Source organism: Triticum aestivum, chromosome 3D, assembly GCF_018294505.1.
Source record: "Triticum aestivum cultivar Chinese Spring chromosome 3D, IWGSC CS RefSeq v2.1, whole genome shotgun sequence".
Lineage (NCBI taxonomy): Eukaryota > Viridiplantae > Streptophyta > Magnoliopsida > Poales > Poaceae > Triticum > Triticum aestivum.
The window spans coordinates 585859801-585877175 of NC_057802.1; the positions used below are offsets into that span (position 1 = coordinate 585859801).

Consider the following 17375-nt stretch of genomic DNA (forward strand, 5'->3'; position numbering starts at 1 on the left):
GGCGGGGCAACTGCAGAGATGAGTGTGAAAAACGCAAAGTGTTTTCTTATATACCCAGGGCATTGGTACCGGTTCGTGGCACCAACCGGGACCAATGCCCCCTTTAGTCCCGGTTGGTGCCACCAACCGGGACCAAAGGTCTCTTTTCAGGAGCCCAAAGGGCGGGAAGCGGCGGCCTTTGGTCCCGGTTGGTGCCACCAACCGGGACTAAAGGGGGGGCATTGGTTCCGGTTGGTGCCGTGAACCGGTACCAATGCGCCCCTTTAGTCTCGGTTGGCGCCACCAACCGGGACCATAGGCCTTGCACAGCGGCGTGGTGGTGGGAGTTTAGTCCTACCTCGCTAGTTAAGAGGGGCGCGCAGTGGTTTATAAGCCCCACTGCCGCACCCCTCTCTAGCTGCTCTCCGTTGCAGGCTTACGGGCCTAACTGTGAATGCTATGCCAGATGGGCGTACTGGGCCTTCTATGGGCCTGAATCCTGGCCCATTGATGGGTTTCTAGTCGTATTCAGGCCATGGTGGCCCAGTAGGTGGCAATTTTTTTAATTTTTCCCAGTTTTTTGTTTTCTTTTTTGCTTTTTTATTTTGTTTCTACTTACAACAAAATAATTATTTATTTTATTTTATTTTGTTTCTAATTACTTATTTATTTTATTTTATGATAATTCTTTTTGCTATTAAAGTTTTTAACAAAAAAAGTTCTTTATGAAAAATTCTTTTTGTTTTAATGATTTTGAATAGAAAATACTTTGATAATTTTAGTTGCATCAATTTTATATAATTTTAGTTTCAATAATACTAGAGGTTTCTTATAATGTTTTGAACATAAAATACTTTGATAATTTTAGTTTCATAAATTTCATTTTTGAACTTATTTGAAGTCCATAGTTTTTTTGTGTTCAAAATGCACCATTCAAAGCCACATCATCAATTATCAACCCTCTGTGACTTCATTTGTTATTTTTCATGCATTTACTGATTATTTTGAGCTATATGACCCTGAAATTGAAAAGCATTTCAAATGAACTCTGAAAAGGTTGAAAGTTGGCCTGGTATCATCATTTCACCCACATAGCATGTGCAAGAAAGTAGAGAGGGTTACGGCAAAAACTGGATGCACTTCGTGTACAAAACGGACAATCTCTTTCGAAGTATCAGAGTTTCATACGGAAATTCGTCTGTTACAAAGGGATTTCATTTTTTTGAACTTATTTGAAGTCCATAGTTTTTCTGTGTTCAAAATGCACCATTCAAAGCCACATCATCAATTATCAACCCTTTCTGACTTCATTTGTTATTTTTCATGCATTTACTGATTATTTTGAGCTATATGACCCTGAAATTGAAAAGCATTTCAAATGAACTCTAGAAATGTTGAAAGTTTGCATGGTATCATCATTTCACCCACATAGCATGTGCAAGAAAGTAGAGAGGGTTACGACAAAAACTAGATGCACTTTGTGTACAAAACGGACAATCTATTTCGAAGTATCAGGGTTTCATACGGAAACTCGTCTGTTACAAAGGAATTTCATTTTTTTGAACTATTTGATGTTCATAGTTTTTCTGTGTTCAAAATGCACCATTCAAAGCCACATCATCGATTTTCAACCCTTTCTGACTTCATTTATTATTTTTCATGCATTTACTGATTATTTTGAGCTATAACACCCTGAAATTGAAGGCAACATATATATAGCTCTCATGAATAGATAAGTGACCAAATTAATAGAAGTTCATCATCACATTAAAACCAAAGTACATACATAGTTCTCATTGAACAACATATAGCTCTCCAGAGCATCTAATTAAACCATACATTGAAATTATGTAAAACATTTCAATGCAACAACAAATGCGATCATAATCGCAACCAAGGTAACAATTGATCCAACTGCATAATGATACCAAGCCTCGGTATGAATGGCATATTTTCTAATCTTTCTAATCTTCAACCGCATTACATCCATCTTGATCTTGTGATCATCGACGACATCCGCAACATGCAACTCCAATATCATCTTCTCCTCCTCAATTTTTTTATTCTTTCCTTCAAGTAATTGTTTTCTTCTTCAACTAAATTTAATCTCTCGACAATAGGGTCGGTTGGAATTTCCGGTTCAACCACCTCCTAGATAAATAAAATCTATGTCACGTTGGTCGGCATAATTGTCGTAAACAATAAATGAACCAAATAGTTATAAAAAAGATAATATATACCACATCCGAATCATAGACAGGACGAGGGCCGACGGGGGCGGATACCAAAACCATCGCACTATATAATAACAAGGAATAATAAAAGTAAGAAAATTAGACAAGTATCTATCTGAAGTAAGAATTTTTTTTCTTTCGGAAAGAAGATAAGAACAAGAGGCTCACCACGGTGGTACCGGCGACGAGATCGGCGCGGGCGATCGACGGCGGTGAAGACGTGGACGGGACGTGACGGACCGCTAAACCTAGACAAACCTCGGGGAAAATGGAGCTCGGAGGTCGAGTTTCGAGACAAGAAAGATTAACTAGTGTGGCTCAGACATTTCATCGAACACCTCATGTGCATAGGAGGTGAGCTAGAGCACCCAAATGTTCCCTCCCCTCGCCGGCCAGAAAAAGCAGAGCATTGTAGAGTGCTCTGCCGTGGCGATGGGGTATATATAGGCAACTCATTTGTCCCGGTTTGTGGCTGGAACCGAGACTAAAGCCAAGCCTTCTGTCCTGGGTCAAGCCAAGAACCGGGACCAATGGTTGTGGGCCAGGAGCGAGGCCCATGGGTCCCGGTTCGTGCCTCGAACCGGGACAAATTGGTCCATACGAACCGGGACCAATTACCACGTGGCCCCGGCCGGCCCCCTAGGCTCACAAACCGGGACGAATGCCCCGATGGGTCCCGGTTCGTGACTGAACCGGGACTAATGGGCTGGCCAGGCACGAACCAAAGTCCTGTTTTCTACTAGTGATTGAACATGGTGTTTTTTTGATATACTTAAAATGACCCCAACTTTTCCACCAAGTGGGCATGCCCATGGTAAGCATCCATGCCAGGTTTGAACAACTTCCAATACCGCGTGCACATTGCTACATGTCCATCCATTTATCGGCCTTTTTTTCATCGTGAGAACTCCATGAAATGCAAAATTTGTCAAAAACCCAAACAACTTGGCGTGGTTCCTTGAATTGGTCATACAAGGTTAATAAAAAATTAGGGATGTTGAGAAATGAGATGCTCCCAAATGGACCCTTCTGGCCTACCCGTACACTCTCTATTGACCATGAATTTTGTTTGAAAATCTCATGACTGACCCCAAATTTTGCAAGCAGGTGGGCATGCCCATGTTAGGCATCCATTGCTAACTTAAATGCAAACCTTGTCAAAAACCCAAACAACTTGGCATGGCGCCTTGAATTGGCCAAACAAGTCCGTGAAAAAATGAGGCCATTTCAAGAATGTTGAGAAACAACGTGCTCTCAGACGAAGCCTTTTGGCCTACCTGAACAACCTCTGTTCAACATGGTCTAGTTATGAATATCCTTGAAATGATCCCAACTTTTGCAAGAAGGTGCACATACCCATGGTAGGCATCCATGCCAGGTTTGAACGATTTCAGACACTGTATGCAAGTAGCAACACGTTCAGCCATTTATTGACCTTTTTTGACCGACAAAACTCTAGCAAATGCAAAATTGTTGAAAACAAAAATAACTTGGCATGGTGCCTTGAATGAAAGAAAATTGTCGAAAACAAAAAGAACTTGGCATGGTGCCTTGAGTTAGTCATTCAAGGCCATGAAAAAATGTTGGGGCCATTTCAAGGATGTCAAAAAACAACTTGCTCTCAGACAAACCCTTCTGACCCCTACCCGAACACCCTATCTTGAGGATGGTCTATTTTTGGACATCCTTTAAATGAGCCCAACTTTTGTAAATAGGTGGAAATGCTTGTGGGAGATATCCATGCCAAGTTTGAACGACTTACGACACCGTATGCAAGTTGCAATACGCCTGACCATTTATCGGCCTTTTTGACCAAGAAAACTCTAGAAAATGCAAAGCTTGTGTAAGACACAAACAACTTGCATGGTGCCTTGAATTGGTCATAGTACATATAACGCGCAGTAGCCGGTCTCGATCAGAAATGCAACACCATTGACACTGGCGACTATTTAGTCAGTCCGGTTACGCCGTTGCACCGTTGCATCGCATCACCTATGTAAGCCCGCATTGTTCGATCTGCATGGCTTCCTTAGACTAAACTTTTCTACTTATTGACAATTACAATTTATTATTTTGACATATGATCTTAACCAGTATAGCTTTATATTATACTTAGCAACTAAACAATGATATAACTAAATAGGAAGATGCAATATTTTATTGTACAGTTTAACATAAACCATGAAAAATGCAATTCTAAATTTAAAGCATATATTACAAGTGTTTTTTTACATAGTTATTTTCCTTTCAACACTTCCTCTTATTTAATAGGGTTTTACCAAATTATTCTAGATCAGAGGGGGAAAATGACAAGTCTTCATAGATTCATTTGTGTGAATTACTAAACTATGTTGCCATTTGTATATGTTTTTCATTTCTTTAATTATCATGGTTGAGAGCTGTAAAGTTGATTGAGGTTTACAGAAGCATGTCTGTCTATTTTAAGTGCAAGCAAATATAACGGGTGATTATCTTCGTACTAAATAGAAAATTCTAGAACATAGAAAATATCGATGAGTTGCTAGGCATGTAACATTTGCATTTTTAGTAGTTCTTCCCATGACCAAATACGACTTTCATGTTCTTATGTCCAACAATTAAATGGTCTGAAATCCCTACTTTGTGCTTTATATTAAATTAGCATCATTCCGCTCAACTTGCAGAATTGCATTTTTTGGTTTGATATGCAGTATGTATTAAAATGCTTGTTTAGTACTTGATAAAACCTTATCACTTGTAACAAATTTGCATGGAAATTTGCGTGTCATTTTTTTCCTTCTTTTTTTTCGACAAAGGGTGAATTTATTGGCTCAAAATGGAGCATCAAGAGGATACAAACACAATGAGCACATCCGGCCTCTGCATAGTTAGGATGCACACAGCCTACACCAACACACACACACATAAGAACACGCCAACAAATAGCAAAGTCATATAAGACCAAAGCTATGCGTAGGCGAGAAAAAAAAAACCTAAAACGGTCAAATCCATAATCGGAAAACTACATCAATGACCATATCCGCACCAACCATCTTATTACAACAAACGAATGACGGGATTCTGCAACAGCACCGCCTTCAGGAAGGGAGCGATGCTCAATAGCCTCCGTCACCGGATCCAACCACCTAAGGTCAGAATCTACATTTCACCCTAAAGAACTAGTCCAAGCATATCCGAGCAATGCCTTCAAGAAGGTAATGATGTAAAAGCATCGCCATTGCTAGGCATAACCAACTCAGGTCACCTAGGCTTTCACCCCGGAGCTCGAGACCGGGTGCCTAGTAGCACCACCATCAAGTCACTCAAGTGTTGTCGCCACCACTTTTCCACGAGCCCAGCAGTCGCCACCGCTGCACCACCATCCCTCTGCGTCAAGACGTTGTCTCCTCACTTTAACTCAATGGAAATTAAATAACCTAATCAAGCTATGACAGTATTTTGATTTGGAAAAGTTTAGCCTCCTCCAGCCCAAGTAGAGAACGGTTGCAAATAAAGAATAAACTAATAAATTTATGTAAGAAATAGTATAAAATAAACCATATTTGATACCAGAATATTCAGTTTGGTAACCTGCTACTAATTCTTCCTTCGCTTCTGATAAATTAAAGGGTAATCTTTCACATTCTTCAAAAGAAGAAATTAAAAAAGGATAAAACCTATAGGTTGACCCCAAATATTCCATCGGAAAAAACCATATTGAATTGTGCTTCAACTATAACAAATTTACTTGAACTGTTAGATAATCATAGTCGATATCACAATTCTCACCGCTATTTACAAAAACCGTACATGAAACCTTGGCTTCATACTGTTTCTCTATGATCAGAAAAAGGAAATGACTGTTTTGTTCCTAGTCCCTAGGGCGTAGATAGAATTAGGTAAAATAAAATAGATTTGAAAGTCCTAAATTACACCAAAGGAATTCATTCTGCTAGAATAAGAAAAAGCACTTCCGAATTGATTATGGCTAGTGAAAAAGATTCTAGATAGTAAGCGGCGGAGGAATCGAGAAATGAAAGTCTCAATGCGGATATAAATACAAAGAAGAGCTATTTACATAGCCAGCATCTATGGGATCTTACCTGCACAGCGGGGGGTTTCTTGGGAATTTTTAAAAAGTATCCGTACACTGAGTATGACCCGTCTGGAAACATGATCTTCAGTTGTCATATCCGTACACTAAGTATGACCCGTCTGGAAACATGAGTGCCTCCTTGCTCTGTCATGTTGTGTCACCGCCATTGCTTGGCCGCTGCCTTGCACTCGGTCCGCACCATACTCCTTGTACTTGCCTGCAATAGATCCACTCTCCATTGCTCGCACACCTCCTCGCTTTACGATGGCTTCTCCTACCCCGTCCGCCTTCGGCATCACACCGAACCCACGCTGGCCGCAACCAGGATGCTCCACGAGGACATGGACATGACTCACGGAACACCGTGCACACCGCTTCCACTTCAATGGATCAACACCAAGACGAGCACTTGGACACGACGATGACTCACCGACACAATGACGACTGATCGTGCAAACTCGCACGACTCCTTGACTCATTTGGCTCTGCCAGACGACGATCTTGATGAGCTCCAGCACCACACCTCGGCACCACCTCTCCCATCAACGATCTTCTTCCACCACATTGCCGACGAAAGCATGCCGTCTCCCTCCACGTCGCTCCGTCGAACGACGATCGCTTGATTCTCCTCGTCGCTGCATCACCCAGCGACTTCATGGCCCGCCCCGAGGCGCTAGTAGATTGCCACCCGGGCAAGCGCAGCTTCAAATCGACCTTGCTCTGACACCAATTGATGGAACTTGCCCACAGGATCGATCACATCAAATCACACGAGGAACACGCACAAGAAAAGCCCAAGACAAACTGAGTCTAACTCAAGATTACCTAACACTCCCTTGGACAATGAGTAGGCATACTATTTTCAAAATAAGTAGGCATCTTTCCTTTCTGAATAATGGCAACATTAATTCCTTTACTTGATATGCTTTCACATGAACGACTTACTATTGTTATGCACTTATGTTAAATGAAAATTTATCCATTTTGTAGTATCCTACAATGTTTTACACATGGTGTGGCCCCTCACACTAAGATGATCGAGCAGTGATCTAGAGTTCTCAATACAGATCATGATGCCTCCTCGATATCCACTTCTTCACAGCCCCCAACCCTGGTATATATAGTATGAAAATTCTGCAAATAAATAAGACGAATAGGTAATTATCGAATGCTTATGTTAGTAAGTGTATTAGTTCTTTTAGGTCCAATCCTGGAGGATGTTTCTCGACACTTTCATTTAGTCGAGTGATTTTGTATGCTAATAATACAATAGATTGATCTACTTAATATTTCTGAGTGCACAATGTTTTGTGAAAACCATAAATAGTATGAAAAACGTCAAAGACTTGAATGGGGGATGATGTCTCATTTACCTGATTGGTGTGCTTTCTTAGTTCCCTTTGCTGAGTAAATCATAGTGTAGTTGCATCTTACCTTCTGTGTGGGCTTGTAGGTGTGCGCTTCATCACTTTTCCGTTTCTCATAAATTATCCTTATTTTGTTTCTTATGTTCTGGTTTAGGTTTAGATGTTTTCTTCAACCTGCAGGCTCAGTCACCTTCAATCTTCTACTTCGACCTCTAATATTTTCATGCTGAATGTTCAACAAAATATCCAAGAGAAGTACAGCTGCTCTTAATTTGTGTTGTTGTGTTTTGAAGGATGACTCTAGGTATAGTAGAAATGTAGTATAAAGAATACATGGACGTGCATATGCATTTCATGGCTGTACTATGGGGGGAGGCATGAGGTCAATATCCCATATTAGCTGTATCTTGTTCATATACTTTTGTTTTGCTCTTGGCGGTGGGTTGTGGCTGTTTGATAATGGTCCAATTTGACCGTTTTTATGATCTTATCAATATAATTTACACTGTACATTTTATTTTTTGACAATTTTAGTTAACTAGTCCTGCTATTTATTTCCCAATGGTTGTCCATCCTCATGGTGACATGCAACTACAAGGATAAATTGATTTTTGAACCTTCATTTCTTGATCATTTGATATTTTAAAGTTAGCATTTATTGGAACCTAGAATAATAACAATAAGCTTAAGTCGTGTTATGAGCCCGGCGGAACTTGATTTGTTTGCTAGGCTTGCTCTGTAATTTTTCTTTGTTCATTATATTTTCTTGATTGTTGCATCCATTAAATATTCATCAAATATCATATCCCTGTGCGCTATGTGTTGTGTGATCCGATGGATATGAGTTGAGGCAGATTTTTTTATTACACTTGCTCAAATATTGTGCGAATGAAGCTAAATGCAACATTCCTGATATAGTGTCAGAATATCTTAAGCGCATCAAGTAGATCTTAATATGTAATAGATTTTTGGTTGGATAATCGCCCTATATGTTATATATCATCAAATTTCCTTTTTGTTATCAATTTACATTGCAAGTTAAGTGAACTTCAATTATTACCCGATTGTGACTATTTTATAGTCCCTCCGTTCCCGAAAATGCTGTTTGGTGGACGAGCTACCTGGAGCTCGCTATCTCCTGCGTCAGCCTTTATCGTGATCTGTTCCAGCCACGTATTCTTGCATGTATTCCATCCATCAGCTATTTACACGCGGCCGTATTCTCTCCATTTATGCACAGTGATATCACATGTCGATCAGGTCGCCCTACCAGCCGAGGTCCCCGTACCATCAGGATACCCTTTATGTTCCATAATATAGTGGGATCAAGGCAATATCGAACATGGGCTTGACTTGGTCGTGAGGTGCCTCTTCAAAATCTTTTAGCCGTTTGGGTTGAGCGTGGTGATTACTTGCCCATGTCGTTTTGCTGAAATTGTGAGACGTCAAGGAACGACAGTACAGTTATCTCTACGGTTTCGCAAATTCAGTTAGCACATGCGTCATTGGCAAGTAGGATTACCGATAGCCGATCGAGAATAACTTTTGCCTGTCATCAGCAGCATGGTACGTAGTACCTATTATTGTAGAACACGAACAAGTTCAGCAATTTTCTGATTCACAATTCTACTACATGATGTTCAATGTGACAAATAATACAGTCTCGACGTTATTCAGGAACTAGCCATGAACTGCACATGGACGTTCTACATTTTGACCGCATGGGCATGGGTAACCTTGACGAGTCACCAATGTGATATCTGGCTGAAGATTACCCTGAATCGCACCCCTCCAAGAATAATTTCATCCCATCCATGGCAAAAGAGCTTCTGTCTACTGCTCTAGTGGTAGGGGATGCATTTTTTCTGACAAAAGAAACTTTTTTTGGCAGGTGATTTTATTTTTAGAAAGGGAGAGACAGCCTAATGAGGCAAAGCTGTGGGCCGAATGTAATTAATTAGTTCTCTATTTTTTACCACAAACTGTAAATGGTTCTCTATCACACACCGTCAGCATACCGATTGTCATTTAATGTCCCACCAATCCCTCAAAAAAAAATTAATGTCCCGCCAGCCCGGCCCTGACGCTGCATGGAGCAAATTCAAATCAGCCCAGGAGGAACATCATGTCCGTGCAAAATCCGCCGTGGCCAAGGCCCATGTACTAATCAAGCACAGCAGCTCACGGCACCGGTGTATTCCTCAATTAAAGCCCGCGTATTAAACCTGGAAACGCATGCCGCACACATCACAGCGATCGAACGCCCGGACAAGATTACCAGACCCATGGAGCTCGTCCTCCAAAACGTCTCATTCCTCCGTTCCTAAATATAAGTCTTTTTAGATATTTCAATATGAACTACATACGGAGCAAAATGAGTGAATCTATACTCTAAATTACGCCTATATACATCTGTATGTAGTCCATATTAAAATATCAAAAAATACTTGTATTTAGAAACAGAGGGAGTACATGCGAAATTGAACATGTGTTATATTTATAAAAACTCCAACAATATATATTTTAAAAGCCTATGACGACGTACGAGCATTCTACTAGTATTGGATGTTGTAGAGTGAATTATCGGAACCCTTTGGTACAACAGAAAACTTCCAGTCTTCCAACTTGACTCGATCAACGTGTGATATCACCGTCATGCCTTCTTTTCCAAACTGTACAACACTAATGATATTAAACCCATTAAGCTACGCGTGAAGGGTGACCAACCAGCTATTGGCGCAAGCTAGTTGGCCGCGGTGAGAAATTTTTTAGATGAAAGTGTGGATTATTTTTTAAATGTATTTTTTTTAGATGGAGATGAGGACCTTTGGTATTTTTTTAAGCTACACGTGAAGGTCGGCCAACCAGCTATGCCACGTGGCGCAAGCTGGTTGGCCGCACTGAGAAATCTTTTGAAAAAAAATTAGATGAAAGTGTGGATTATTTTTTAAATGTATTTTTTTAGATGGAGATGAGGACCTCTGGTATTTTTTAAATGAAGGGTTATGCAAAGTAGCATTCGCTAGTAGGCTGTGGTGGTAATTTTTTCTTTTTTACTTCTTTTTTTAGATGAAGATGAGGATTTTTTTTCTAAGATGTTTTTTAAGCGGAAGCGAGGACTCTATAAATGGAAACATGCGCACAACTTCCTCTCAACCGGCGCCACAGGGTGGCGCCCCAACCACTATTTAGAGCATCTCCAGCCATTCGGCCCCCCAGTGGCTGGAAATAGCGTCGCCCTGTGGCGAACTGGCGATAATTTCGGCATGGGGGCGATCTGGTTTCTAGCCGCCGCCCCCAGGTCGCCCCCAGTCGATGTTTTGTAAATATTTAAAAAAACATACTTGGCCAAAATTCGGCAAACAAGACATAGATTCGGCGATATTTGGGCGTTCCACAGTCTTTTTGCATATTGAAAACATAAATGTACTAAAAGGAAAAAAATGTTGCTGCCGCCTACAGGCCGAAGAGCTTGCCGAAGGCGTCGTAGTCGCCTCCGCCGCCGTCCTCCTTCACACCGCAGCCGTCCCTGCTGGACCCCTGCCTAGGGTCGCCCTAGTGGACTGGTTTGGCCGGCGGCGGCGCGTCGTTGTCGCTGTCCTCGAGGACGATGACGCCTCCCTTGTCGCGGCCACGGTGGCGAGCGGCGATCTCTTCTAGGGCGTGGCCCTGGCGCTCCATCTCCAGCCGGCCCCAATCCTCCCGCGCCCACTTCATGGCGGCCTCATCGTCGAGTGCGGCCATGTCATCGTGCTCGCTCTTCACGGCGGCGAGCCCCGGCTCCATCTTTAGCTTGACGAGGCGGGAGGTAGGAGCCGAGGAGGCACGTCCGCCCTCGTTGATGACGGGGGCAGCGCCGTGGGTGCGCCGGCCGAGCGGCGTTTTCACGGGCTCGGCCTTGACGCTGACGAACGCCGGCGACCCGAAGGACTGGAAGGAGGAACGGGAAGAGGAGGAGGAGGTTGACCCGCCCAACATGCGCATCGGCAGCCACGGGCTGCTACTCCGGCAGGGGGCCGGGGCCGGGGCTGTCGGGTACTCAAGCGGCGTATCGTTGCCACCCTCGAGGTACTCGAGGACGGTGTGGAGCGTGCGGCCGGGGGCGCCCCACCACAGGCGGCGGCCGTCGCTGTTGTTGCGCCCCCTTACCACCAGCGTGTTGTTGGTGGAGGCGAGCCGCTCCTCGTGCCGGTGTTGGAAGTACACCGCCCAGTGTGCGTGGTCGTCGTCGGCGTACTCCGGGAGGTCCCGCCCCTCCTCCGTCAGAGAGGCCCGAACACACTCGATCTCGGCGTGGAAGTAGGCGGGGTGGTCGACGTCAGGTTGCGGGGGGGGCTGGGACACCCCCGGCGCTGAGCCTCCACCGCCCCGGCAGGCGCATGTCGGGCGGCGCCGGGTAGTTCGCCTCGTGGAGGAAGTGGGCTTCCCACTCGTGCAGGTGGCGGCGGCCGAAGCCATTGGCCGCCGCTCCATCGCCGGGGAACCGCTCTCCCATTGACGGGGCGTGCACGCGGTGGCTAGACGTGGAGAGAGGGGAAGAGAGAGTGTCAGCGGCGAGAGAGAGGGGCTACGGGGCGGGTGCATCCACCGGTGAGAGAGGGGGCGGCTTTTATAGAGGTCAGGGGGCGGCAAACGTGTGTACGTGTGGCGGAAGAGGGCGCGTCGCCGCACTGCACCGCCCGTGAGGAATCAATGGAAGGCTGACCGGCACCAGCCTTGGCATTGATTCCCCGCCGGAAACCGAAGCGATGAGGACGACGATGCACGGGGTCGCCGACTCGGCGGGCCCGCCGTTAGTTCGCGCCAAAAACGATTCTCCCGGCGCCCCCCATCGCGCCGGGTTCGGCTTGGGTCCGCCGGCGCCAATTTGAAGCCTAAGCAACGAAAATTGGATTTCTGAGGACGCAACTGGGCCGTTTTTTCAGCGCCGGCGCTAAAAATTGGTCTGGAGGTCCTGTTGAAGGCATGACTGGAGATGCTCTTAGCACGAAGAGTTGGTAGTTTCTGGAACAAACATCGCCGGACCTTAAGTGACCGAAAATGTACTTTACTCATAAAAAAACGCTTAGAAAGCTTGGTGATCACATGTTCTCTCTATTTATTTTTTTGCTGGTTTGGTGACACAGTTTTGTTTTTGTTCCTTCAAACAACGACCTTTCGTGTCATAGGGATTAATAATATATTCTGTGGTCTTTAGCACGTCTGCCCTTTATAACCAGCAAAGGCAAGAATCTATTCTACGTCCTTCTCCAGGTATGCACTTTATTATCAGCAAGCAAAGAATGTATTCTCTACACGAGATCGTCGTCTATATTTTCTTAGATACCCCATGCATGAGCTGGAGGAAAAGAAAAAGGCGAGAAGGACAATTAAATGGGGAGCGAACGAAAAAGATGTGTGGCTGGGGTCTATAGCTGCAGCGGAATAGCCTGAAGTATGGGAGAGTGATTAGTTTTCTTAGCTACGACGACGTACGATGACTGGAACCATCAGCTCGGTTGGTGATGGGTCCTCTGGAGAAGAAGGAAAAGGCAACAAGGGTAATACTAGCTTCATTCCCATTTTCTCCTTGGATTACGTACTCCTTTATTATCCTATCTTGATTTGTTGAATTCGTATTTTACTGTATGTGCTTAGTGCCTCATTTGCAACCATTTCATGACCTTGACTGGCTATCTGCATGGATGAATCAGCTGATGAAGGGAACAACCACCATCACCAGCAGCAGCAGAAGCAGAACTTCATGACAATGGTGAAGAAGGCGGTTTCTGAACGGCCGGCAGAGCCACCAAGCATCTGCGAGGTCCCCAAGGACCTCATTGAGGGCAACAAGGGTGCCTACACCCCCAAAGTCGTCGGCATCGGCCTGCTCCTGGACGACAGTTGGCGCACATCGACGAGCATGGTCAGGCTGGAGCGCTACAAGTGGTGCTGCGTCCGCAAGCTCGTCATGGGGCGCCACCCAGACCCAGCCAGCTGGTCGAGGGAGGTACACGAGCCGCTGCTTGGCAAGTGCTTCGACCTGATGGTGGGCTTGGTGCCGCAAATTCGTGCCTCCTACAGCAGCGTTGCTTCCGACACGAGCAGTGAAGATGTGGCGATCAAGATGCTGCTCGACAGCTGCTTCGTCCTCCACCGCCTGCTCAAGCACGCAGGAAAAGGAAAAGGCAACAACGACTACGACGACGATGACTGGAACCAGCAGCTGGGCCGGTGCTGGGTCTGGGGAACCGTGAAGCGTGACCTACTGCTGCTCAGCAACCAGGTTCCCTTCTTTGTCCTCCAGGCGCTGTTCAAGCAGCTGGGGAATGACCGCGGCACGGGCGACATCCTTGTCAACTGCGGCCTCCAGCTCTTGAGCTCGCTACGTCCTGGCCGGCTGCACAACGCACCCATCATCTGCGGTGACGTGCACCATCTCCTCCACCTATTCTACCTCTCAATCGACCTGCCGCCCCGGGACTGGGAGCCCTCCAACACCAAGACACGGGGAATCCGCTCCAACTTGAGCCGCCCGCCTGTAAAGCGACGACCGCCGAATTCGAAGCCGGCCCACGACTCCATCTCCAGGGAGCTTCTGGCAGTGCCAGAGGCAGAGCTCACGTGGTGGGTGCCTTGCGCCAAGGAGCTGGAGGAGGCCGGCGTTCGGATCCGTGCACGCAGGTACGGCGCCAAGAGCTTCCTGGACGTCAGGTTCCGCCGGCGCCGAGGCATCCTAGAGATCCCGCCGCTGGAGCTCTTCGACTACAGCGTACCCTTGTTCCGGAACCTGATCGCGTTCGAGCAGACCTACCCATCCACGCCGGGCCGCATAACGGCATACGCCATCTTCATGGACTGCCTCCTCAAGACGCCACAGGACGTGCGCCTCCTCCACCAGAGCGGGGTGCTACTGAACCACATGAACGGCCAGAGAGGCGAAACCGCCATGGGGTTCTTCAGTAGCCTCTGCGCGGAGGCGCACACATCTGCCGACCGCAACTACCTTGCCGGCGTGATGGATCAGGTGCTCAAGTACCAGAAAAGAAAGTGGCCCCGTTGGCGTGCCGCTCTGGTGAGCGGCTACTTCACCAATCCGTGGGTGACCACATCGGTCGTCGCCGCTGTGATCTTGCTCACCATGACAGTGCTGCAGTCATTCTACGCTGTCTATGGGTACTACAAGCCATCCAAGTAAGCAATGCATAGGAACTGCCTGCACTACACGTCTAGAGGTGACTGTGTTGTGTCACATCTAAATGATCCTTTTACCTTTCCGCTGTGGTTGTCCGTTTTATTTCAAGGCATGCCTATGTCTTTTTTTTTTTGAACTGAAGGCATGCCTATGTCTAACTAGCTGTGCATTGTGGTTCTCCGTTGTATTTTTTTTCCAGTTATGCCTATGGCTGGCTAGCTCCACATCACCTTTCGTGGCCATTGCATTAGCATGACGCACGCACGCACGCATTCACACCCGTTGTATATATATTTCGAAACGGAGGCAAAAGCTTGTTGAAATAGTAGCACTTTAGCGATTAATTTCATCCCTAAGCAAATCATAAGCATGACAAACACGGTATGAAGCTCATACCGAAACGTAACCATGTGAGCCCTGGTATAACATAGAATCGAAACATCTATGAACACAACACACTACTGGAATTTACATCTTTACCGAGTGCCGGAAATATTCAGCGAAAGCCGTTTCACACTCGGCGAAACCTTTGCCCAGTATTGTTCTCGGCCCGAATCCTACCGGCAAAGCTTCCTTTGTGAGAACCAGAACAAGGGGACTCAGCAAAGTCCTTGCCGAGTTCTAAAATGGGGATTCAGCAAAAAAAAAAAAGACTTGACAGGCCGGACGGAGACGGGGGTGCCACGTGGCAAAAACTTTGCCGAGTACTTGTGGTAGGCACTCGGCAAACATGAAAGCACGTGAGTGAGACACGTCTACTCAATTATTTGCCGAGTGGCCCACTCGGCGATACAGTGCCCAGGAAAGCCCTAGCGGCTCCTATTTGCTGAGATCCGTGACTTTACACTCGGCAAAGATGAAAATTCCAGTAGTGTGTTGTGTTCATACGCTTTCAGAGAAGGACACGTGGCTTTTTCACTGAGTTGTGTTCTCGGCAAACTGGCTTTACCGAGTAGCATAGTCGGCAAAGATGAAGACATATCTTCTGTTTTATTTGTTTCTGCATCAGCCCTGAAAGAAAAGACATATAAACAGTAAAATTTTGTCCGCAGACAGTACCACATCATAGGCAATGCACAAGAATCATAACAAGTTCAATATTCTTAATCGAATTAACTAAAGCATCATAACAATTCTAAAGTTGTTCATCAAACTAACTAAAGCATCATTACAAGTCTCAGATAGTCACTAAAACCTCAATGTGACCCATTTGTCTTACATGGACCACACAAGCATCAAACTAATAAAGATCACAAGTAGGACAAATAGATACTTCATCCACTTCCACCCGGTCTGATCTCTCCCTACTTGGAGCAAATACATGGAGTAAGTGCCTCCTCTCTAGCATCATACCCTGTTTAGCAATTGTCTTTGTAACGATTGACTTGTTCATGGCATGCTTTCCGTGAATCATAGACTCCTGGATGTCTACCTTAGTACAACACATACCACCTCATCTACAGAAGGGAGAATAACAAAATTTCAACACATAACAAAGCGTCAGAAAAACTCATGCATGAAGACATATATGAGCAATATAAGGCTTCATGGTTCATATACCAAAAGCATCAGAAGTTGTCATCCGAGTCCACCTCATCATCTACATAAATACACCATCCCTATATCGTCGTCAAACTATCAAACACACTACTACAAGAATGGATCTCTACTCCGAGGCATAGTTAGTGAAGCCAGTGATCATGGAGTCGGAGGAGGTCGGGCATATCCACCACAATGGAGGAGCAAGCGTCGTTTGGAAGGATGTTGTGTGGCGGGCGAACACTCTCCTTACATGGCAGGCCCTCGCTGTCCTTAGTAGGCGGATTCTTCTTGGACAAATCCTGAAAATGATTTAGTAGGATGAGCTGGGGTGCGCCTTATTAAGGATCTCATCCAAAGGGTCCTCACTGGCGTGCTCCTCCTTGACCACGAAGTCGATCCTACCATAAAAAAGCAATTAATAAAGATTTGAATTAAATAATAATTTGAAAAATTACTTAAAACGGTTATTTTGGTAATCCAAAAAATACTATGAATTTTTAAACATGTTTCAAAAAGAATAATAAAGTTCAAAAAGGTGAAACTTGAATTAACAAAAGAAAGAGTCGAAAAACAAAAAACAAAACAGAAAAGAAAAGAAAGAAAAGCTTAAGTATTGCTCTGTTGGCCCCTATTGGGCCGGCCCAAGCACTTGCGGATTCGAAACAAGTTTATTGGTTTTGAAAAATATATTCACAGATTTGAAAGATTTCGCGGAGTTTCAAGAAAAGTACACAAAAGAAGTTGCAAAAAGCATTCCCAGTTTTGGGAACCTCAGCTTCCCAGCCGGTTTTTTCTGGTTCTGGAACCATTTAGGAGGTTTTTCAACCGCATTTTTTCTTTTACTTTTCTTATTTTTGTTTTAATATTCTCTCCTATTATTTTCCCTTTTCTTTATTTTTCTTTGTTTTCTTTCAAATTTTCCACTTTTTTCTTTTACCGTTTCTATTTTTCATAAACTTAAAAGTTCAGTTCAGAATTTTGAAATATTTCATGTATTTCAAATT

At 44.7% G+C, this 17375-nt stretch overlaps 1 protein-coding gene across 1 annotated transcript; it reads left to right on the forward strand.

The window, feature by feature from the left end:
- The first annotated feature begins 13004 nt into the window (after window positions 1-13004).
- Window positions 13005-15053, forward strand: LOC123075662 (UPF0481 protein At3g47200). The gene is made up of 2 exons (XM_044498217.1): window positions 13005-13195; window positions 13349-15053. Exons 1-2 carry the CDS (start codon window positions 13132-13134, stop codon window positions 14830-14832), a joined length of 1548 nt encoding a protein of 515 aa, XP_044354152.1. The 5' UTR covers window positions 13005-13131; the 3' UTR covers window positions 14833-15053.
- Window positions 15054-17375: the final 2322 nt, after the last annotated feature.

Bases quoted from the DNA above. Each gene is read 5' to 3' on its own strand.
- LOC123075662 (XM_044498217.1), top strand. From the start codon at position 13,132: ATGACTGGAACCATCAGCTCGGTTGGTGATGGGTCCTCTGGAGAAGAA. The intron at 13,196-13,348 runs GTAATACTAGCT...TGGATGAATCAG, and splicing joins AGAAGGAAAAGGCAACAAGG to CTGATGAAGGGAACAACCAC.